The following is an 18,421-nucleotide window of genomic DNA, read 5'->3' as shown; positions in this document are numbered from 1 at the left end:
TAATGTTTGTTAGGACATCTTCTACATCATAGAGCAAGTTTAGACTGAATTTATTTATTAGCAACCAGCAGTTCTGCCGTTCTTTCAAGGACATCAGTTCAAGAACTAGAAGAGAGCAGATCTGACTTAGTAAATCCATTTAGTCCACTGTGACATTGCAAGAACTTCTCCTTTTAGTTCTCAACTGATAGCAACACTTATAAGCTACTGTATCGACCAGCCATAGATTTAATAGTTCTAATGGCAGAACAACTTTGGGCTCCATGGTAAGGCAGGAAACTTCCAAGTGAAGTTGCATCCCCAGTTCAGACTTTTCTTGTTGCCTGGAATCTTTTACTGAGCTTATGATGGGATCACTTATTTCAGCATTCTACATCATTGTTATTTGTATGTTTGTCAATCACTGTAAGCCCATGAGAAAGGGCCAGAAAAGGACTTGCTGATGATTGAGGTTCTAGAGAGTTCTAGTTAAATCCCATAAATTCTAAATTTAGTATGTTTTTTGATATTTTTGGAATTTGAAATTTAGTTCATTGTGATGGATTAGATAATTGTTGTTCTCTTCTCAGCTTTTTCCCCCATGCATTCTAGTAACTTGTCTCTTATGTATGAAGTCCCATGTTATTTGTTCTACTGAAGTGATGTTTTACATGTCATTCCTTTATTTATCATATCTAATTGTCATATTTTTACATCAGTTAACTCTGATTTCTAACAGGTAAACAATGTATCAATATTTTCTAACTGATTTTCTTCTTTATTTTTTTTAATCATCTTAGAATTGATTCTCAACACATAAATAATTGATTCAATATCCATATAGATAAGTCCAGATGGATTGAGATGCTTGTTTATCTATTTTCTGTTAAGGACTAAAGCATGGTATGCATCTCAAGTCAAGGGACATGGGACATTTATTATATGTGTATAGATATATACCTGCCTTGTGGTTTGTATATCGGGTTCTAGTTAAATGATTTTTAAAATATTATTCACAGTTATACTACCAGTATGACAATGGGTTAAAAAAAGGAGAAGATCTCTGGTGATTTCCTGCTGATTCAAAGCTTCACGGATATGCTAGTGATATAAATGATCAAATACCAGGTTTCTGGTTGTTGGGGGGTCATGAATATTACTAGGTAACTTCTTGCAGTTAACGAACATGATTTTGCTTAGCCATGTTTAAGGATTGATGCCTTTTCTTTTCGGACAATATAAATATGCCCTCATAGTCTAGCAGCTATTGGTAACAAGCTCTCCACTCAGAAGGGTGGGGCTGCTTTCATTGACCCTTCCAAAACCCTTTTTTGGTGGGAGGTTTGTGCACTTGGACATCTTTTTTTCACTTCTCACACACAATCTAGTAACTACTTTTGACAAAAGTAAATTCTGATGCTGAAAGAAATTCTGGAAATGGTTTCTTCATTTCATTTCGATGTAATTGTATTTTCAACTTGATTCTTTTCTTTCTAACATTTGTAAATTTCTGGATTAGATTATGAGCCTGCATATCAGAATGTGCAACAACATCAACATAGTAAATTGTGATAGATTATGTTATTAATTATGGTTAACCTAAGGTAAATAATTTTTCCTTGTAATATTTATTTCAGGTGCATGAAGGTCATTGGACTGTTGCAACTATGCTGTGAAAAGTGCAACTATGACTCAACACATTGTGCTCCACTTGCTGGACTTCTGAAAACAAATACCAAGTGACACACTGCAAATATTAAACCATGAAGCTTCATGATTACCCAACAGTAATTTCTCTGTGAGCCAATAACATTTTTGGTCAAAAAAAAAAAAAGGCGTTATTGTTACAGTTTGTTGGATATAACCTTGTTGCCAATTTGACATAAGATTTTTTTTCCCAGTTTTAAATCCTAGTTCTTCTGTTTCCTGGTAACACCAAATTAGTCAATAATGATCATTTGTTTTCCTACTACTAAAACAACAACAACAACAAGTCATAATGTCCCATCTATTCTGGGTCACCTACATAGATTGTTTCCAACCATTGAGCTATGTATAAGGCAATATCTTTAGATAATTATTTAAACTGTCTGTCACTTGTTATATCTCACAATGATGTGATCTCCTCCGCCCTCTTTCCTATTCTTTTTATTAACACCATGGATTTCTTGCTCTATCAACTCATTTTAAGTTCTTAAGACTTTCTAGATTTGGTATATAATTAATCATCATGCTTCATTATTTTTGTTGTCTTATATCCATTTATGTAAAAAATTTGACACTCGCTCGAAACATTTTATTGCTTAATTCTTTTAGATGAACATAGTTATATATTGATCTAAATTAAACAGGAACTTGTAATTCATGTCTTTGAGTTGATGTCTGTTTCAATTTTTTGTCATTGCTTGGTTACACATGGTATTCATAAATATGGGTGATAATGGGTCAGATAAATATTGGAGCACCATGTTTTTTATTATGGATATGCGATCATTTTCACAATTTAGAAACATAAGCTATGAAAGAGTGCACAACATTTGATCTTCTATCGCAACCAATTTGCTAACGTACCACCGAGCCATTTTTTTATTAACTTAGTGGCACTGTGCCTCTATTGCAGCTTTATTTTTTATTAACCAATTTGCTAACGTACCACCGAGCCATTTTTTTATTAACTTAGTGGCACTGTGCCTCTATTGCAGCTTTATTTTTTATTAACCAATTTGCTAACGTACCACCGAGCCAATTTGCTACTGAATCTGCTGCTTTATTTTTGGTACCAACAAGTCTCATGTGTTTGAACACTGAAACAGCTGACATACATCGATAATAAGGATCTATACAACTGAGCCCCTCCAGATTCCACAATACTGTCTTCATGCATGTGGTTGTTTTTCTCCCTAAACTTTTAAATCATGAAGCCATGCTCTTTGGTTTTATCATCAGGAGTTAGTTGGTTGAATATGCAATTCTTATTGGATAATACGTAAGTTTACAAAAAAATATAAATATGATGGTCACATCGTAAGGGACTGACAATTTTCCTAGTGTCGTTTAAAATAAGCTGTCTATTTTAGCATATTTATAATTTGAATCCTGTCATATGGTCAAATATGCTGTGACATGTATTTACATCCTGACTTCACTATTCATTTCATGTTAGGTCTTGCTGCGATAGAGCATCAAAGAGTCAAAGACGACATAGTTGAGAATTTGTAACCAAGGGCAATAATGCCAATTCAGATGCGTTGTTAGGAATAAGTAAGTGGGTTAATTTAGAAACTACTAAAATGTTTGAAAGATATGAGTAGTGGATAAGACAGGTATCCAACAGTCAATGTGCGAAAATGGAGGAGCCTATATGAGAGTAACCCTTTATTCTTAAATACTAGTTTGTTTCTTTAGTTTTTCGTTATTTCAGTAAAATCATTTAGTGAAAGTTTCCATTCATTTGAAATCTTGGATGAAGCCATGCGAGCTTTCTTTTTTGCTGTCGTTGAATGGACTACATGAGATGTTATTGAGATCCTTAAAGAATCAAATTTGTATCTTGCAGGACAATTGGCCTGACTTTCTATGATGGAAGAAAGTCTCTGAGTTATGTGGATCATTTATTTTCGTTCTCTTCAACAGACAATTTATGTTGAAAAATATTATTTCTGCAGGAGCTGAAAGAATGGAGAAATGGCAGATTTAGATGACTTTCTATGATGGAGAAATGGACTGCTGACGATGTAAACAACTTTTTCTTTTCTGCACGGCATGTTCACGTCTGCTTTTTTCCCCGGTTTTTTGAGAACTTTAGCTGTAGTATTTTAAGTTGAAAATTGTGAGAAAAAAAAATTGAAATTGCAGAAGAATAGCAAGATAATTTCTCTTTTCATTTTCCTTCTTTTTTTTCTGGAAAATAATGGAGGGTGAACCATCACTTGGTAAAGATTTACCTTAGTGAAATAATTGGCAGCCACATTTGGATGCTGGTCCAAAGCCTGTAAAAGATTTTAAATTGCATGAATTCTCTGCTCATTAAATGTAGTGGTACTTGCATAACTCTCTCTCTCTCTCTCTCTCTCTCTCTCTCTCTCTCTCTATATATATATATATATATATATATATATATATATATATATATATATATATATATATGTCTTTTTATTATAATTTCTAATTGGTTTGGTACGACCAAGTCAACTGTTTTAGCACCCAAAGGTGCATCAGTATATATATATTGGTTTGGTACGACCAAGTCAACTGTTTTAGCACCCAAAGGTGCATCAGTATATATATATTGGTTTGGTACGTCCGGATCGCATGACGGCAAACTTTAGCTTGCATCAGTTCATATTTCCCAGACATCGCCTCAGTGGAATACGTCATGTACGCACTCCTACAGCTCCAGTTTCATCGAACTAAAAGTGTCCTGCGGGACAAAGCAAGCATTACACGTATGGCTTCCTAGGCCAAGAAACATCCACTCAGCTTCTCATAACGGAATTATTAATAGATTTAACGGCTAACATCACCTGAAACGGATCTTAATTTATCAAGAAAAATCTGGGTTAAAACAGTATAAATTAGTCTAAAAGAAGAACAATATAAATACATATTTAACTCTCGGAACCCAAATAGGACAATATGAACATATACGAGGAACAATGACACCGCTGCACTCAGAATGGCGTTGTATAAATCAAATTGTGTACTTGATCTGGTATTGCCAAAGCAAGCTTTCACCTTTCTCGTAATAATCCTGCATGCTAAGAGTCTGTAAAGAGAACTGTGGAGAATTTGCATATATCGATGCACCCCTCCATGCATCTAATATGGGGTCACATGCTCTGACGACTGTTAGAGGAGAGAGGTAAGGGCGAATTTGCCGGATTCCAGCTTCCAAGCGAGGCAACAAGCCAGGAAGGAGAGCGCTACCACCGGTAACTAATATTGATTTGGTTATATCATCCTTGATAGGATCATCCACCCTATCTAGCCTTCGGAGCGAGATTCCTGCCATCTCATCGAGGCCAGCTTGGTCGATCCCAATCATGTTAGGCTGGAATAGAACTTCTGGGCATCGGAAACGCTCCACACCGAGAACAATCTTGAAATCTTCTAAACTTTGAGGACGGAATTTTGAAAATTCAGGTGTTGCTTGAGGTGGGACCAAATCAGATTTAGGAACAAAATTAGGATCTATATCCTGCCAAAGTGAAAAAAAATCACTAAACAAACATTGGCGTCAATGGAAGCCGATATGGACAGCTCACTGCATAAAGTAATAAACGGACTTCGATAGTAGATGACCAGAAATATGGAATGAAAGCTCACTGCATGAAGTGTCACAAAAGATCACTAAGTTTCTACATGAACACAAAAGTTGCGTACAACTTGGAGTTTAATGTCAGCACTTTTTTCAATTCTCTCCTATCAATACAAACTGACATATCACATAATGAGTCAAATATGCAGGAAAAGAAAATGGTTATAATTAAGCAAAGCATCCTTAGCTAAATCATACTGAAACTCAGCAGCAATATTCAGGGAGTCAAGCAAACCAAAATCTAACACAATATAACCATGAAAAGAACCTATATCTTCCACTTGCATTTACAGGAATGGAGAAAAGGATGTAATCCTGCCATGCTTAAAGGGTTATCCAAAAGAAGGTGGGTTCATTCAGAAAGCAGAACAATACATCAATCTAACACTATTATTAGACAAGGCTGTCAAGTTTGAGGAGACTAAATAATTGATAATGTGAACGATAAACTCTAACAGTAAAAGATATTTGTCCCCAATATCCACACCCCATAGACAACATATGATATGTCCAAAATATTTATACAACTTGATGGTGAAACCTAAGTTGTATGTTAATGCAACCTCAGATCGACTGAGAGGCTGCAACAGGTTTCATGATTTAGATACTGAGAAAACAGGGATAGCACAGCTGTCATCCAGCAAATATATATTCGCAGTCCAAGAGATCCACAAACATAACCTTGATGCTAGGAAGAAACATCGAGATCACGGTTGTTTAAAGACAAGCCAGCTGAGAGAACGTAATGCATATATAAATGCAATTAGAAAGAATAGGAAAACTTCCCCCCAATAATATTTTCTTCTAAAAGACGATCATCTCACACCTTGTTTGCCCAGTCTAAGGGCATCCATATACCCTATATTATAAAAGCAATCACTTCCACATCAACAAAGTGATACTGATAGAGTTTAATATGGTCATACAATGAAAAAGATAGTGAAGAGAATGACTAACCTCCTCATTCTGAAATGAATCATGAAAAAGTGAATGGAATATGGAAAAGCGATTATTATAAAACGGTTAAGAAGAGGTATGGAGAAACTATAATAGAAGAAATTTAAAATTTCCAGAAGACTTTGTTCAATATCAGCTATTGTTCAAGATATTCGACAAAGTTCAAGAATTTTCACCAAGGAATTGCATGAGTTTTTAAGTAATTGTGGTAATTTATCAGATAATATATTTTGTAAGGATCTCCACGACATACAACTATCTCAAGACAATCAAAAGCTTCAGAATTTCAAAATTACATGCCATAGGAACTTAATAAAGCATAAACAGGAAACGATTGCAAATGACATACAAAGTGATGAATCATCATATGGCTACCCACAAACAGTACTATGCTTGTTTAAGCTAGGTTTTAAAATTGTTTATAGTTCTAAGATGCAAGAATATCAAGCAAAGGGAAATTACAGCAACTATAAAGTGGATAAAATAATTAACCAGCACCATATAGCATATGTCAAATTGGATAGCCAAAAACAATAAATCAATAAGCACAGTTTTATCACTACAGGCAAGACAAAGTTGATACATACTACCTATTTCGGAAATGTAAATAAAATTCAACTGCATTTGTTACTGCATTTTCCAGGTGAGGAAGGACCAAGAACCTACTTAATTCCACAAATTCTGTAGCATTAAAGCTAATAGGTCTCAAACTGTGGTCATGACAGACTAGAGACAGTAAATTATGAAAATGCAAAGTCGCAGAAAACTAACCTGGAGTCTAGATGTGACACGTGCTAGTTCTGCTTCATCCTCATCTTGCCCATTGTCATCATCATCATTATCCTTGCTCATCAGTTTGTAGAGTTGCCAGTCCTCATCTCTAGCCCCGAAAGTGTCTTCACCTTTTCCCCTGTCAAATGCTGCAGATGTCAAGAGGCGCATCCTCTCCTTTTGAGCAGCACTCAAACGTTCACCACGGCCAACACCCCCTGACAAATTCTGATTGCCATTTGTTTTCACCCTTTTTCTTAACTCGACTTTCTCGCTGAGTTCTCGATATCGATCATGCAGTTGCTCAAGGTATAACTCTGGATTTTCTCTGCAATTAGATCAGAGAAAAAAAATGAACATATTATAGCAAAAGGCAAAGAGAACCTGGAAATTAAAAGGAATAAACATGGTAGTGTTATTGTATCCAGGAAATTCAGCTTATATGGTTCCCACAGTTCTAAAAAGTTCGATTGCCTAATAACATTGCAAGGTTACTTGTGGCCCCCAAAATTGAAATATCATGCTTGTAAAAGCAGTACTGGCACTGGTGCAACTTCCTGGTCTGCTACTTTAACAGAGTCTATTTAACTTTCACAGGATATTTCTGCCATCAACATAACATAATTTGACTATATTAACATCACAACCACCAAATAGCAAGTTGTCTTATCCCAACAAAAAGCATGATTTTCCAAATAACATTTCTTAGCTATGCCTCAGCATGCAACTTCATGTCATTAAGGATATAAATGTAGTCCATCCAGATTTATTCAAAAGAAAAATTGTTTGATGTAAATACGATACATACAGTCTCTTCTCTTCATCTAGTTGATTCTGTTTCTCTCGTAATGATTCCTCTTCAAAGCGTTTTCGTTTGGCAAGCAATCGACCTTCTGAGGTAGTCTTGAGAAATATCTGCCTTTTCTTTTCTTTTAACTGTCAAGGAAAGTTGAAACATCAAACAGAATTTATTCACACCTTTCAACAAGATAACAAGGTTGGAGTGACAACTCTCATAATTGATCAGTGTGCCAACGGGGTGCAGTCAAGTATCATGGGAACAAAATCAAAGACATCATGGCAATTATATTGGAAGAACACAAGTGCACATAGCAAAATACCTGTTCTGGGGACAGCAATTCATCAGGTACACTGACCAGGGGATATTTCTCTGACAACGAAGAATCATTTTTTTCCTCAGGTTCACTAGGTTCACCTTTAGCCTTCCTCAACGATTGTGTTACTCTTAGAATGGAAGACTCAATTTCTTGCCTGGAGAAGAACTTTGTTCCAGACAAGATAGAAGAGACCTCAGGTTCCTCCACCTCATCAAGCTGCTGCAATAAATCCTCCAGACCATTCAGTTCATTTTCAAGCTCTGTTATCCTAATAGACTTTCGTGCAGCAGCCATATCTCGTAATCGTTGTCCTTGTTTTTCCTTTAAAGCAGCTCTTCTTGCAAGTTCTTCTTCAGATGGTACATCCCCTTGAGTAGGTGGAACCCATGGTAGTTGCCAACACCTAGTCTTTTCTTTAGCTTCTTCATTCCCTTTCTGCAATGAGAACAAAAAAAAATAAAAGTTTGTACTTAAGAAAGCATTCTTCCTGTTTTGTCTGAAAGAAATCCACATGGCAGCATAGGCAAATGCAGACATTTTTAATGCCTTACATATGGTCTACATGGACTCAAAATGTGGCATCGTTACATATTCAGAATATTCAAACGTGCAAAGGAACCATCTAAACCCTGAATATCTGCATATGCAAAATGTTAGAACATAAATATTAGATCATATATGTCACCTTGTTAGTTTTAGTTTGCAACTACCATTATTTTTATGACATTTTTTAACATGATAATATAACATCCGTCAACTGTACGTTTACCCATTAATACCAAAATATAGACTTAAGTAGCTTCATAAACAAAAGTATGAATATTGTCAAATCAATTCTCAGTATCAACATTATCTTTTTACCTATTAATAACTTATATAAAGTGATTTTTTCTGTTGGAAATTAATTAGATATCATTTCAATATTTTAATATGAACCACATATTTGGCCAGACATGCAAATGCATAGTGACCACCCACATCACCGCTAGTTTTATAATAAACTGGTTCTTCCTTCAACTAGGTATTGATTCCAAAATAGAAATGTTCTTTATTGATAAAAAAGCAAGTAAACACATTTTTTCTACACCTGCTTCGACTCGCTTAGGAAGTACTAAGTATGAATATCATATATTACAGCTGTTTTTTATGATAAAAGTGGTTCTTCTTTCAACCAGATAATAATTTCAAAAAAATTGTTCTATTTGCATAAATAGCACATAAACTCAAATTTCTTCATACTTCTTTTGCCTCTCTTGATTAAGAAGTAGGATAAAAAGCCTATTTTTAAGACACAATCACCTCCCATTTTGAATACCATACTAAATCTGGTGTATTCTCAGCTTCCAGGTGCAAACCTACATCGCTCCAGGAACCATAGACAAGTACCGGGCTATACATCTAAAAAAAGGAGTTCCAAAAGGCATTTGATATCTAATAATGAACCTAGGTAATGGGCAAACCCAATAAATATGGCTTCTATGGGAACTAGGAAAGCTCAATATATGCAGCCATACCCCTACAAACCAGAGAGACTTTTCCTAGCCTGCGCATTGTGGAGGAGCAAACTTACAATCATCAAGCCTCATCCACTATAAAAAAAATTATTTAATTAAATTCTACCAAGAAGCTGTAAGCATCTTATTAGCTGAGAAGATAGAGGTTGAAGTAACCAATCCAAAGATGCTGAATTCAACGGACAAAATGGAACATTAAGCCTGAGTTGCTATATAAGGGAAGCAGTGATGTTGCAAGGATGGAAGCTTACACCTAAAATTGGCATACATACTGCATACTTCATGTTACAACATGGAACATATGGAAGGTGACTAAAGAAGCATATAAGTCTAACTAATGAGATATGTAAAGAAAAGATGGTTGAATATATGTCTCAGAGAGGCCCCTTTGTAGCATGGAGTTCCAAGAGCACAGATCAATTCTGAAATGCAACTTTGCAGCCCTTCTGTCTTTCCCATCAAGACACTTGATTCCATGGTTGATTGGCATTTAGACCAACAGCTATATGTGAAAACTGAACATCAAATATGCATGAGACAACAACATTATGTTCAGGGCTATGTCAAGAATCACCAAGAAAGAGATTTCTGGGTCATCCATTTGAGTATATAGTTACCAGTAAAATTGTTTTTTCTTAAAGCAAATATGTATGTGACAGATCTCTAACAAAATATGGTGACAGTAGCTAGTATTATTTATCACTGTTATAACAGAACTTTAGGTCAGAGATGATAGCTATGCAGTATGCTACTGACAACACAATCTTTCCACCCATGTAATTCAAAGATGTCATACATGATACCAAAAAGCCAAAGAAATCTTCACAAGTGTTCCAGATGTCCCTATTTTTAAATGCTATAGTTATCAATGTCTGTAAAAAGATAAATGATATTAAAATGGGCCAACTTCCTATAATTACATAGTGTCTTGTGATTTTAAAATAATTATTGTAAATTTCAAAATATAAGCATGTCAAAAATTGCATTATCCATGCCATGACATTCGTGATCTATAAGAATACCAAAAGGAGCAATCTAAGTACAGTATCCACAACCCCCTGTTGTGGCACCCAATTGAATACTTATATGGGAACTTAGGCTAGAAGAACCATCCTTTTTGTGTTTATGGTATTTCATATATGCATTTTATGTATCCATCTGTATTTCTTAACTAACATGATACCGAAAATTAACTAGATTATCTGTCCTACTACCGTGTAACTCAATTTTTTTTTCAGGGTCATCATGATTAGAGAATATAAAGATAAAAAATACATCATAATGAGCTTAAATTCACAATCTCTTGAAACCATGTATGGTGCTTCCAATGCCACAAATGGGCACATGTAGTAACACTAAGTAGAGGCAGATAACCCCTATAATCTGCAAATTGACTGTCTAGTTTAAGAAGTTCACCATCCATGAGAGATTATACATGCAGGGTCGGCTCAACAGCAATGTAGAACAGTTGGAGAAGTCCACATTGAACAAATGCATTAGAAAAATTATGGCACCGTCCACACAAATGGTGATATCAAACGTGATTAGAAGAAGTGGGTAAGGATGTCAAGTTTTCCACCTGAAACAATTGCAAATCAGATGCAAAATCCGTAGCTACATAACAGTGCTCCATCTTCAGCTCCTCAGCCTTCTCCCATGTAATGCTTGACCTGTTGAAGTGCAACCGATCATGCATGGAAGTTAACCAATTTATAAAACATAAAATTTAATGAAATAACATGCAGCAACATACATACATGTGATATGGGTATTTGAGGGAAAGAAGCTGCTTCAAATAGTTGGTAACATGATATCCACCAATGTTAGTTCGGCAGCATGCTTCAGTAACAGGCTCCCCTTTTACAATCTAAATAACCATAATTGGTCAAAGTTCATTAAAATCCAAAACATGGAAAAGATAAAAGGAATCGGGACAAGCAAATATATCACATCACAGAGAAGTATACTGTATACAAAATGTAATGCCTACATATATGCATAGGGTTGTCTTAACATGTTACCCAAGTCATATATTGCCTAACAAATATTTGCCCATGCAACGTGTTGGCATATTCAGAGACCTGCTTTTCTAAAAAGCTTTACGTGCAACATTCCACAAAATGTTAATGTGAAAAACACTCACCGGTATTACATGGCTTGCTGAAAATCCTGAGCAAATAGCAAGACCATCTTCATTGCATCTTCCAAATTGTTGATTTAACTTGTAGCTGAATACAGCATCAACACCAAAAGCTATACAGACATGCTCCAAGCATTAAAAAAATGCAATAGAACAGCACAGGCCATAGTACCACAATGATCTAGTACAAATGACAAGTAAAACATAATACAATTTTACAGCACAAGAAACCTATAAGATAGCAGCATGAGAGATTGGGTTAGCAAAAGGTAATTTACCTATTGATGGTACACTATAAGTCTCAAAGAGAAGTTCCGCCATTTTACTGCGTGAGGAGAGTGGGTTACATATGCATTCTGTCATTAAAATAGGATGATCAACCTATTCAAGCCACACAATAACATTAGGAGATAGAGCAAACCTAAAAAAGACATTAATACTCCTACTAAGCTTTCATTCAAAATTTTCTGAAATACAATTTATATGAAACATGGTACTTCTGTAACTAATAAAGAATGATTTGCTCTTTGTGCACAAGGAATTATTGAAAGACAACAATCAAGTTTTTTATCCATGACAAGCAATTAAAACATTGTTATGTTGGTTCCAAGATTTTCAGCAAAATCTGATAAAAAATTGGTTCAAATCAGTGATTTCAATAGGCGCTCGGGCGCTCGCCTAGGCGCTCGGGCGAGGCGAGGCGAGGCCCGAGCGCCTCGCTTCATGTCCAAGCGCCTCGCTTCAACGAGGCGCCGCCTAGGCGTTCGCCCGAGCCCAGGCGCCGGGCGCTTCGAGCAAGCGCCCGAGTTAAACCAAGCGATCGAACCAATGTTTTACGTATGGTTCGATCTCCGGTGCTTTAGTTGGTTCAATCGAACCAACTAAATCACCGATAGGCTCCCTCTCACGATTTCCCCGACTTCCCCAACCCTAACACTCGCGATTTTGCCGTCGAGATTTCTTCTCCGCTTTCGCTGCTCTCTACTGCCGCTGCCACTGTCGCTACTCGTCGCTGCCACAATCGCTGGTCACCGACTTCTCACCGCTGCCACAATCGTAGCTCGTCACTACTGTCATCGCTCGCCGCTCCCGCTCCCACTCTCGCTATCGCTCGCCGCTCCCGCTGTAGCTACCGCTCGCCGCTCCCGCTCTAGCTACCGTTGTCGTTGCCTCAGCAGCCTTGGTCTTCTCACACTCTTCTCACTATATTGTTAACAATATATTAACAGTATACTGCTTACTGTATACTAATAATAGTATTTTTATTTATTAGATTAATAATATATTATTTTGATTTTAATGCTATTAATTTTTATTTATTTAAAATTATTGTTAAGTTTCAGAATAAATGGCAAGTGTATAGAGCAACTTAATAGATTTGATGTAAAATTTTATTGTTTTGATTTTTGAGACTTTTTATTAATATGACATTGTGATTTTGTACCTAATTTTCTTAATTTAATAGTATATTTTTTATTTAAATAATTTATATTAATTATATTATATATTTTTTATATTTTAGCGCCTCGCTTCGCTCGGGCGAGCGCCTAGCGCCTTAGGCGTTTTTAGACCTTAACGCCTTTTGGCGCCTAGGGCTTTTTAAATCACTGGTTCAAATACAGGATTATATGCATGACTGTGGCCACACCAAACGAAAGGATATATCATACATGACACTAGTGCATTTGCCATATTTGTGGTGTTGAGCACATCAACCAAGTGTAGTAGAAAGAGCAAGATAAACTAAAATCTAACAAAACAAAGCAAAAAGAACTCAGATTCTAGATTAAATATTCATTTCCTATACTTTGAATAAGGTGACAATAATTAATATATGTCTCTGTTCTACCCTGTTTTCTTTTTTTATTTACATGCTCTTTTCTTACCTTTTTTCTATTCTTTTGCATTTTTTTGTTTTCTTTTTTCTCATTCTTTTCATTGTAAAGAAAGATAAAGCACACCAATGGAACATGGATCAAGCAATCCTTCATTCCTATTTTTTTTAAAAATGGTGGAGGTGGCTAACGACAGACATAATCTTAATTAGACATCCAAATTATTCTTCATGTAACCATATGTTCTTTTCTAAAGAACAAAGGACCAGTAAAGGTATGAAATGGCGACTAAAGTGGTAAAACTTTATTATCTGCAGAGCAATCAACTCAGTTATAGAACAAATAAGGAGATAACAATAATCATAGAATCATAATGCCATGCAACATAATTATGGCATACCATAATTAAAACATCATACAGCCAGATAATTGTGTTCAACAACAACAGCAAACCATTATGTCCTAACTATTTGGGGTCGGCACACACAAATATCTATGTACCAGTCATACATCAATAAGCTTGTTAGAACTACAATGCAGTAATGACATGGAGATCGGATTACTTTTTGTTATTGCTATAAGGAAAATATAACAACACACCTGTAAGTTAGCACCTAGACGCTCAAATCCATAGTCAAGAACCTGCAAGAAAAGATATACATGAGAAAAGCATGACACAATAGAGAGAATGAAGCTTACAGAAGAATATATTCACAACTTCCTAAAAGGGAAGCAGTAAGAATAAATTAGAAAAAAATATTTAAAGTGAAATATCAACATTCAATATAATATTAGATCACACGTTACAAAGGATGATGAAATAAAGCAGATGTGGTACAGATGCAAGTAGCGGATCCTTATGATGAGAAAGGATATTGATGAAACTTGATTTATCACATAAGGCTCTTTATCTTTCACGAAAGAAGTTTGGACATAAATAGATCCTTGAACAGAGGTAAGTGATGTGTCTCTTTCAGTTGCTCTGACAGAAATGGATTCTTAGACATGTGAAGTGCTTTCTCGACGAAGTCTCGGAAGGAGATTAGGTAACATGTCTTAAATATAACATATGGACGATCATTAAGTCTTATTGTTTCCATGAGTTATCCTTGCTTGTTCACACTAATAGTTACCAAAACTACTAAAAGTTTCCTTTTCAGTTGCTTTGGTACTAGTGTAACCCTATGTTTTTAAAAGCATCAGGCACCAAAAAGCGTCAAAGTCCCAAAACACCCAAGGCACTAGCGCTTCGCCTAGGCGCTTGCTCGAGCGAAGCAGGACACTCTAGAATATTAAAATATAAAAAAATATATAATATGATTGATAAATATGATTATAAAAATAAAAATATGGCATTAAATTGAAAATATATAAAGTACCAAGTTGCATTGTCCATAAAATAACAAAAATGTTAAAAGACTCAAAACAATAAAGTTTTACATCAAATTTAATCATCATCATCCTTTAGATAATTGTATTCTCAACTAGGATCCTCTCTTGAATTTTGTTACAAATCTTTTGAATTACTTTCTGCACTTGCCATTATTCCTAAAACCCTATTAACAATTCTAAATAAATAGAGGTTAGCAATGCTAAATAGGTATTAATAACATTTCTAAATAATCATTAACAACGTTAAATAGGGATTAGCAATTCTAAATATGGTTAATAGTTCTAAGGATTAATATCAATTTTAAAGGATTAATAGGGTTAACAGTTATAACAATACACAATAGTGAGAAGAAGAGTCATCGACGGTGGAAGGTGGGGAAGGAGAGGGCGGCGGTGACGGAGGAACCTTCGGATGATGGCAATGACAATGACGGAGGAACCTTCGAACGGCGACAACAACGGAGAAAGCTACAAACGACGGGGTCGAGGGCAGAGGAAGCTTCAGATGTGTCCGTTGGTGGTGGAAGAAGCTACGAACCTGTCCCTCGACGACTATATGAGTTGCACACGAAAACAGCGGTGGCGGAGGGAACCACGCACAAGAGCTACAACGGCAAGAGCTTTGTACTTGTTCGTCGATGGCAGAGGAAGCGTCAAAGCTATCCGTTGACGATGAAGAGAGTTGTACACAGAGACAACGACGACGGAGCATTGGTGCGTCGGGGGCGACGATAGTAGTTAGGGTTTTACTGTGGCATGGGTTTTACTATATGTGTGTGGGTTGCACAGGGGGAGGGGTTTATTTTCCTAGTTGGTTCAATTGAACCGACAAATGCCTAGTTCAATTGAACCAATTAACAATCTGGTTCACATTTAACCCAGCACTTGCCCAAGGCACCTGACACTTGGGCTGAGGCAAATGCCCAAGCGATGCTTCACTAAAGCGCGTCGCCCAAGCATGTGCGAGGCGCTCGAACCTTGCTTCACCTCACCCAAGCACCTAGGCGAGTGCCCAGGCGCCTTTTAACAACATTAGTGTAACCATGACATGTTATATAGCTCTCCCCAATGTCACGGACAAACTTCTAAACAAGATGTTTGATGTAATGCTTATGTATATCCGTGTCTTTTGGTATGTTCATGCTTTGCACAGCATGTAGAGGGACGGCCGAAGGCTAAATAGTCCTATTTTAGTTGGGTTTGGTGACCGCTTTAAGGTTGTGTCATGTGGATACTTGTGAGAGATTTTCAATCTGTAATGGACCATTTTGACCCTTTGTTGTGCAACTGTTCAGAGCTTGTAAAGTCTGTTTATAATTTACATTATCTATGAAGTGTTTTCGGAAACGTTTGCTTGTGGATCCCGAATAAGACGTTTTCTCTAACCCGTTCTCTCCTTTGTGGGTCCTAAGGGACCATGGGAGGCTTCGGGGAGGCTGACATTTGCGGACGAATACGCAAGGGTGCCGCACGACTTAGGCAAAACCAACTAAGTCCGTGACAGAAGGCGAAGCATTCATTGGGATATTTCCTTGCATAGTTAGTTATAGATGTTTGATTTGCATGATGGCTCATCCTTGTTGCCATCTTCAATTTTAGGAGCTTTTTAAACTTCAATATATTCAAAACCTTCAAGCTAACCTTCTCGATAATCAATAATTTTCTTTGTGGGCTGGGTGGCTTGAAGATGTCATTTTGTATGAAGGCCTTTAGTTGATGTTTGTGTGATACCTTTGCACATACCAAAGCATTATACAGCTAAAGAACGATCAGTCCCCAAACAATTTGCAAGAGGGCTACATTAGCATAGATCAATTCCTCTTTGCCACAAGGTGGTTTGTTGGCCTCTATTAGGGAAACTTATACTAGGAACTTGTACTAATATCACATAGTATCTTACACATGCCTCCAAATTAAATATCTCAAACCATAGTTTTACAATCCTAACTTGCATGCACATGACAAGTCTTAAACTTAATCTCTGTACTTGTGTATCAAATTCAAAAATCATTTCGCTTCCGTTTCCAGCATCCAATGGCCACTGCTTAAGGTGAAAAATGGATATGGAATCAAACAACAAGCTCTTTCTGAAATGGTGAAAGACATGATTTTCTACTGGTCAAACTATAAGGATTAGAGGAAGCAAAAAGTTCAATATTAATTAGAACTGGAAAAGAAGCTCACATATTCCATTATCTCAAACTGATAGACAACATTGTTATCAAATGGTGATCGGAAAGATGTTCGAGTGCAATCAAAGTACTTCATCAATGATGGATCATGATCACCAACTATAGTGACAGTTTCACCTGCATTTTTCAGAAGAGATGTTAACTTGAAGTACGAGGATACCAAGAATATATTTAATGATTCCGTTAACCTTATTGTCACATGATATAATTGATAAAAATAAAGCCAAATATTGGCTTGCATCACATAGTATCATGTCATCAGTATCATGTCTATTCCTCGCATAAATGACAGACAGGAGAAATTACGTGAAATTGTTGTATTTTCGTCCTTCAATAAATCAAATCAGTACATTGCAAATTTTTTTAATATCATTTTCCATGGTAAAAAAAAGGTTAGTGTTCAACAATGGGGCTCCTTTATCTCCTAATTATGCTCGTGCAACAAATAAGAAAACTATCGCATTGAAAAATAGCAAACTCAGAGCCTCCAAACCCTATCACCGGAAGGGGGTAATCTGGCCGCTAAATTAAGTGGATTAGGACACTGTCGTCCTTAAAATACCACGTTTTGACGACAAATATTAGTTAGCAGAACCAGATACTAGCAAATTGTATATAAACAGAAAACATTGCGATTCAGAATCCCCCAACACCTAGGAACATAGTAGAGTACCGGTAGCCTTGTGGCGAGGCCTCTGGACGACGTTGCGGAAGGTGACGCGTGGATCCGACTCCCCAGCCCACCTGTAACAAGAAGAAAACAATTTTGAAGGAGAAAGCAAGACGAGGCGACATCAAGAAGCCGCGACGGAACGAAATCCAGGGCTAGGGTTTAGGGCGTCACCCAATCCGGAACGAGGAGCCGCCATTGTCGATCACGATGGGGGTGTTCGGGGAGAAGCGAGCGTAATCTTCCTGCCGCGACGGCCGCGTGATCGAATAGGAAGGCATCGCCTCGTCGTCGTATTCTCCTCCTCCTCTCTCTTATTCTTCTTCTACATGGGAGAGGTGTGGGCCGATAGCGGTGTCGAGCGATTAGGGTTTAGGTTGTTCTTGATGAATCGGGGTGACGACGGATGGGGCACCGATTTGAATTTGAGCTGGGCATTAGACACCCACAGAACATACCCAATATGACACCTAACCACAAAATTTGACACATATTTAAAGAAAAATGCTGATAATTATAAATTTGGGAAATTATAG

The 18,421-nt window shown here is 36.7% G+C and overlaps 2 protein-coding genes across 10 annotated transcripts in view; one reads left to right on the top strand and one right to left on the bottom strand.

The window, feature by feature from the left end:
• LOC135586493 (cx9C motif-containing protein 4, mitochondrial-like) overlaps positions 1-4,014 on the top strand; it is a 5,770-nt gene extending 1,756 nt beyond the window's left edge. The window contains exons 2-4 of one of the 8 annotated variants that reach the window (XR_010513525.1): positions 1,617-1,766; positions 3,143-3,240; positions 3,645-4,014. Coding sequence is in view for 2 of the 8 variants with exons in the window: in XM_065183607.1 (XP_065039679.1) it covers positions 1,617-1,722 (106 nt within the window). In the remaining 6 variants the exon portion in view is untranslated. Of the gene's footprint in view, positions 1-1,616; positions 1,778-3,142; positions 3,241-3,535 lie in introns of all 8 variants that reach the window. The other 7 variants (XR_010513522.1, XR_010513526.1, XR_010513524.1 and 4 more) reach the window with 7 other exon arrangements.
• A 484-nt stretch (positions 4,015-4,498) lies between these two features.
• Positions 4,499-18,329, bottom strand: LOC135674124 (actin-related protein 5-like). Of its 2 annotated transcripts, XM_065183604.1 has the most exons (12): positions 18,060-18,329; positions 17,889-17,959; positions 17,208-17,332; positions 14,232-14,273; positions 12,075-12,177; positions 11,800-11,909; positions 11,414-11,523; positions 11,236-11,326; positions 8,146-8,577; positions 7,833-7,960; positions 7,025-7,352; positions 4,499-5,176 (listed from the first exon to the last, which is right to left on the bottom strand). In XM_065183604.1, the coding sequence occupies exons 1-12, from the start codon at positions 18,164-18,166 to the stop codon at positions 4,670-4,672; spliced, it is 2,154 nt and encodes a 717-aa protein (XP_065039676.1). In that variant the 5' UTR covers positions 18,167-18,329; the 3' UTR covers positions 4,499-4,669. The 2 variants fall into 2 exon arrangements, with proteins under 2 accessions (XP_065039676.1, XP_065039677.1); XM_065183605.1 differs by lacking the exon at positions 17,208-17,332 and having other exon boundaries at positions 18,060-18,322.
• Between the last annotated feature and the right edge of the window lie 92 nt (positions 18,330-18,421).

The sequence above is a fragment of the Musa acuminata genome, chromosome BXJ1-5, assembly GCF_036884655.1.
Source record: "Musa acuminata AAA Group cultivar baxijiao chromosome BXJ1-5, Cavendish_Baxijiao_AAA, whole genome shotgun sequence".
Taxonomy (NCBI): Eukaryota; Viridiplantae; Streptophyta; class Magnoliopsida; order Zingiberales; family Musaceae; genus Musa; species Musa acuminata.
The sequence above is the reverse complement of the archived record's forward strand: the minus strand, read 5'-3'. Positions and strand labels throughout refer to the sequence as shown.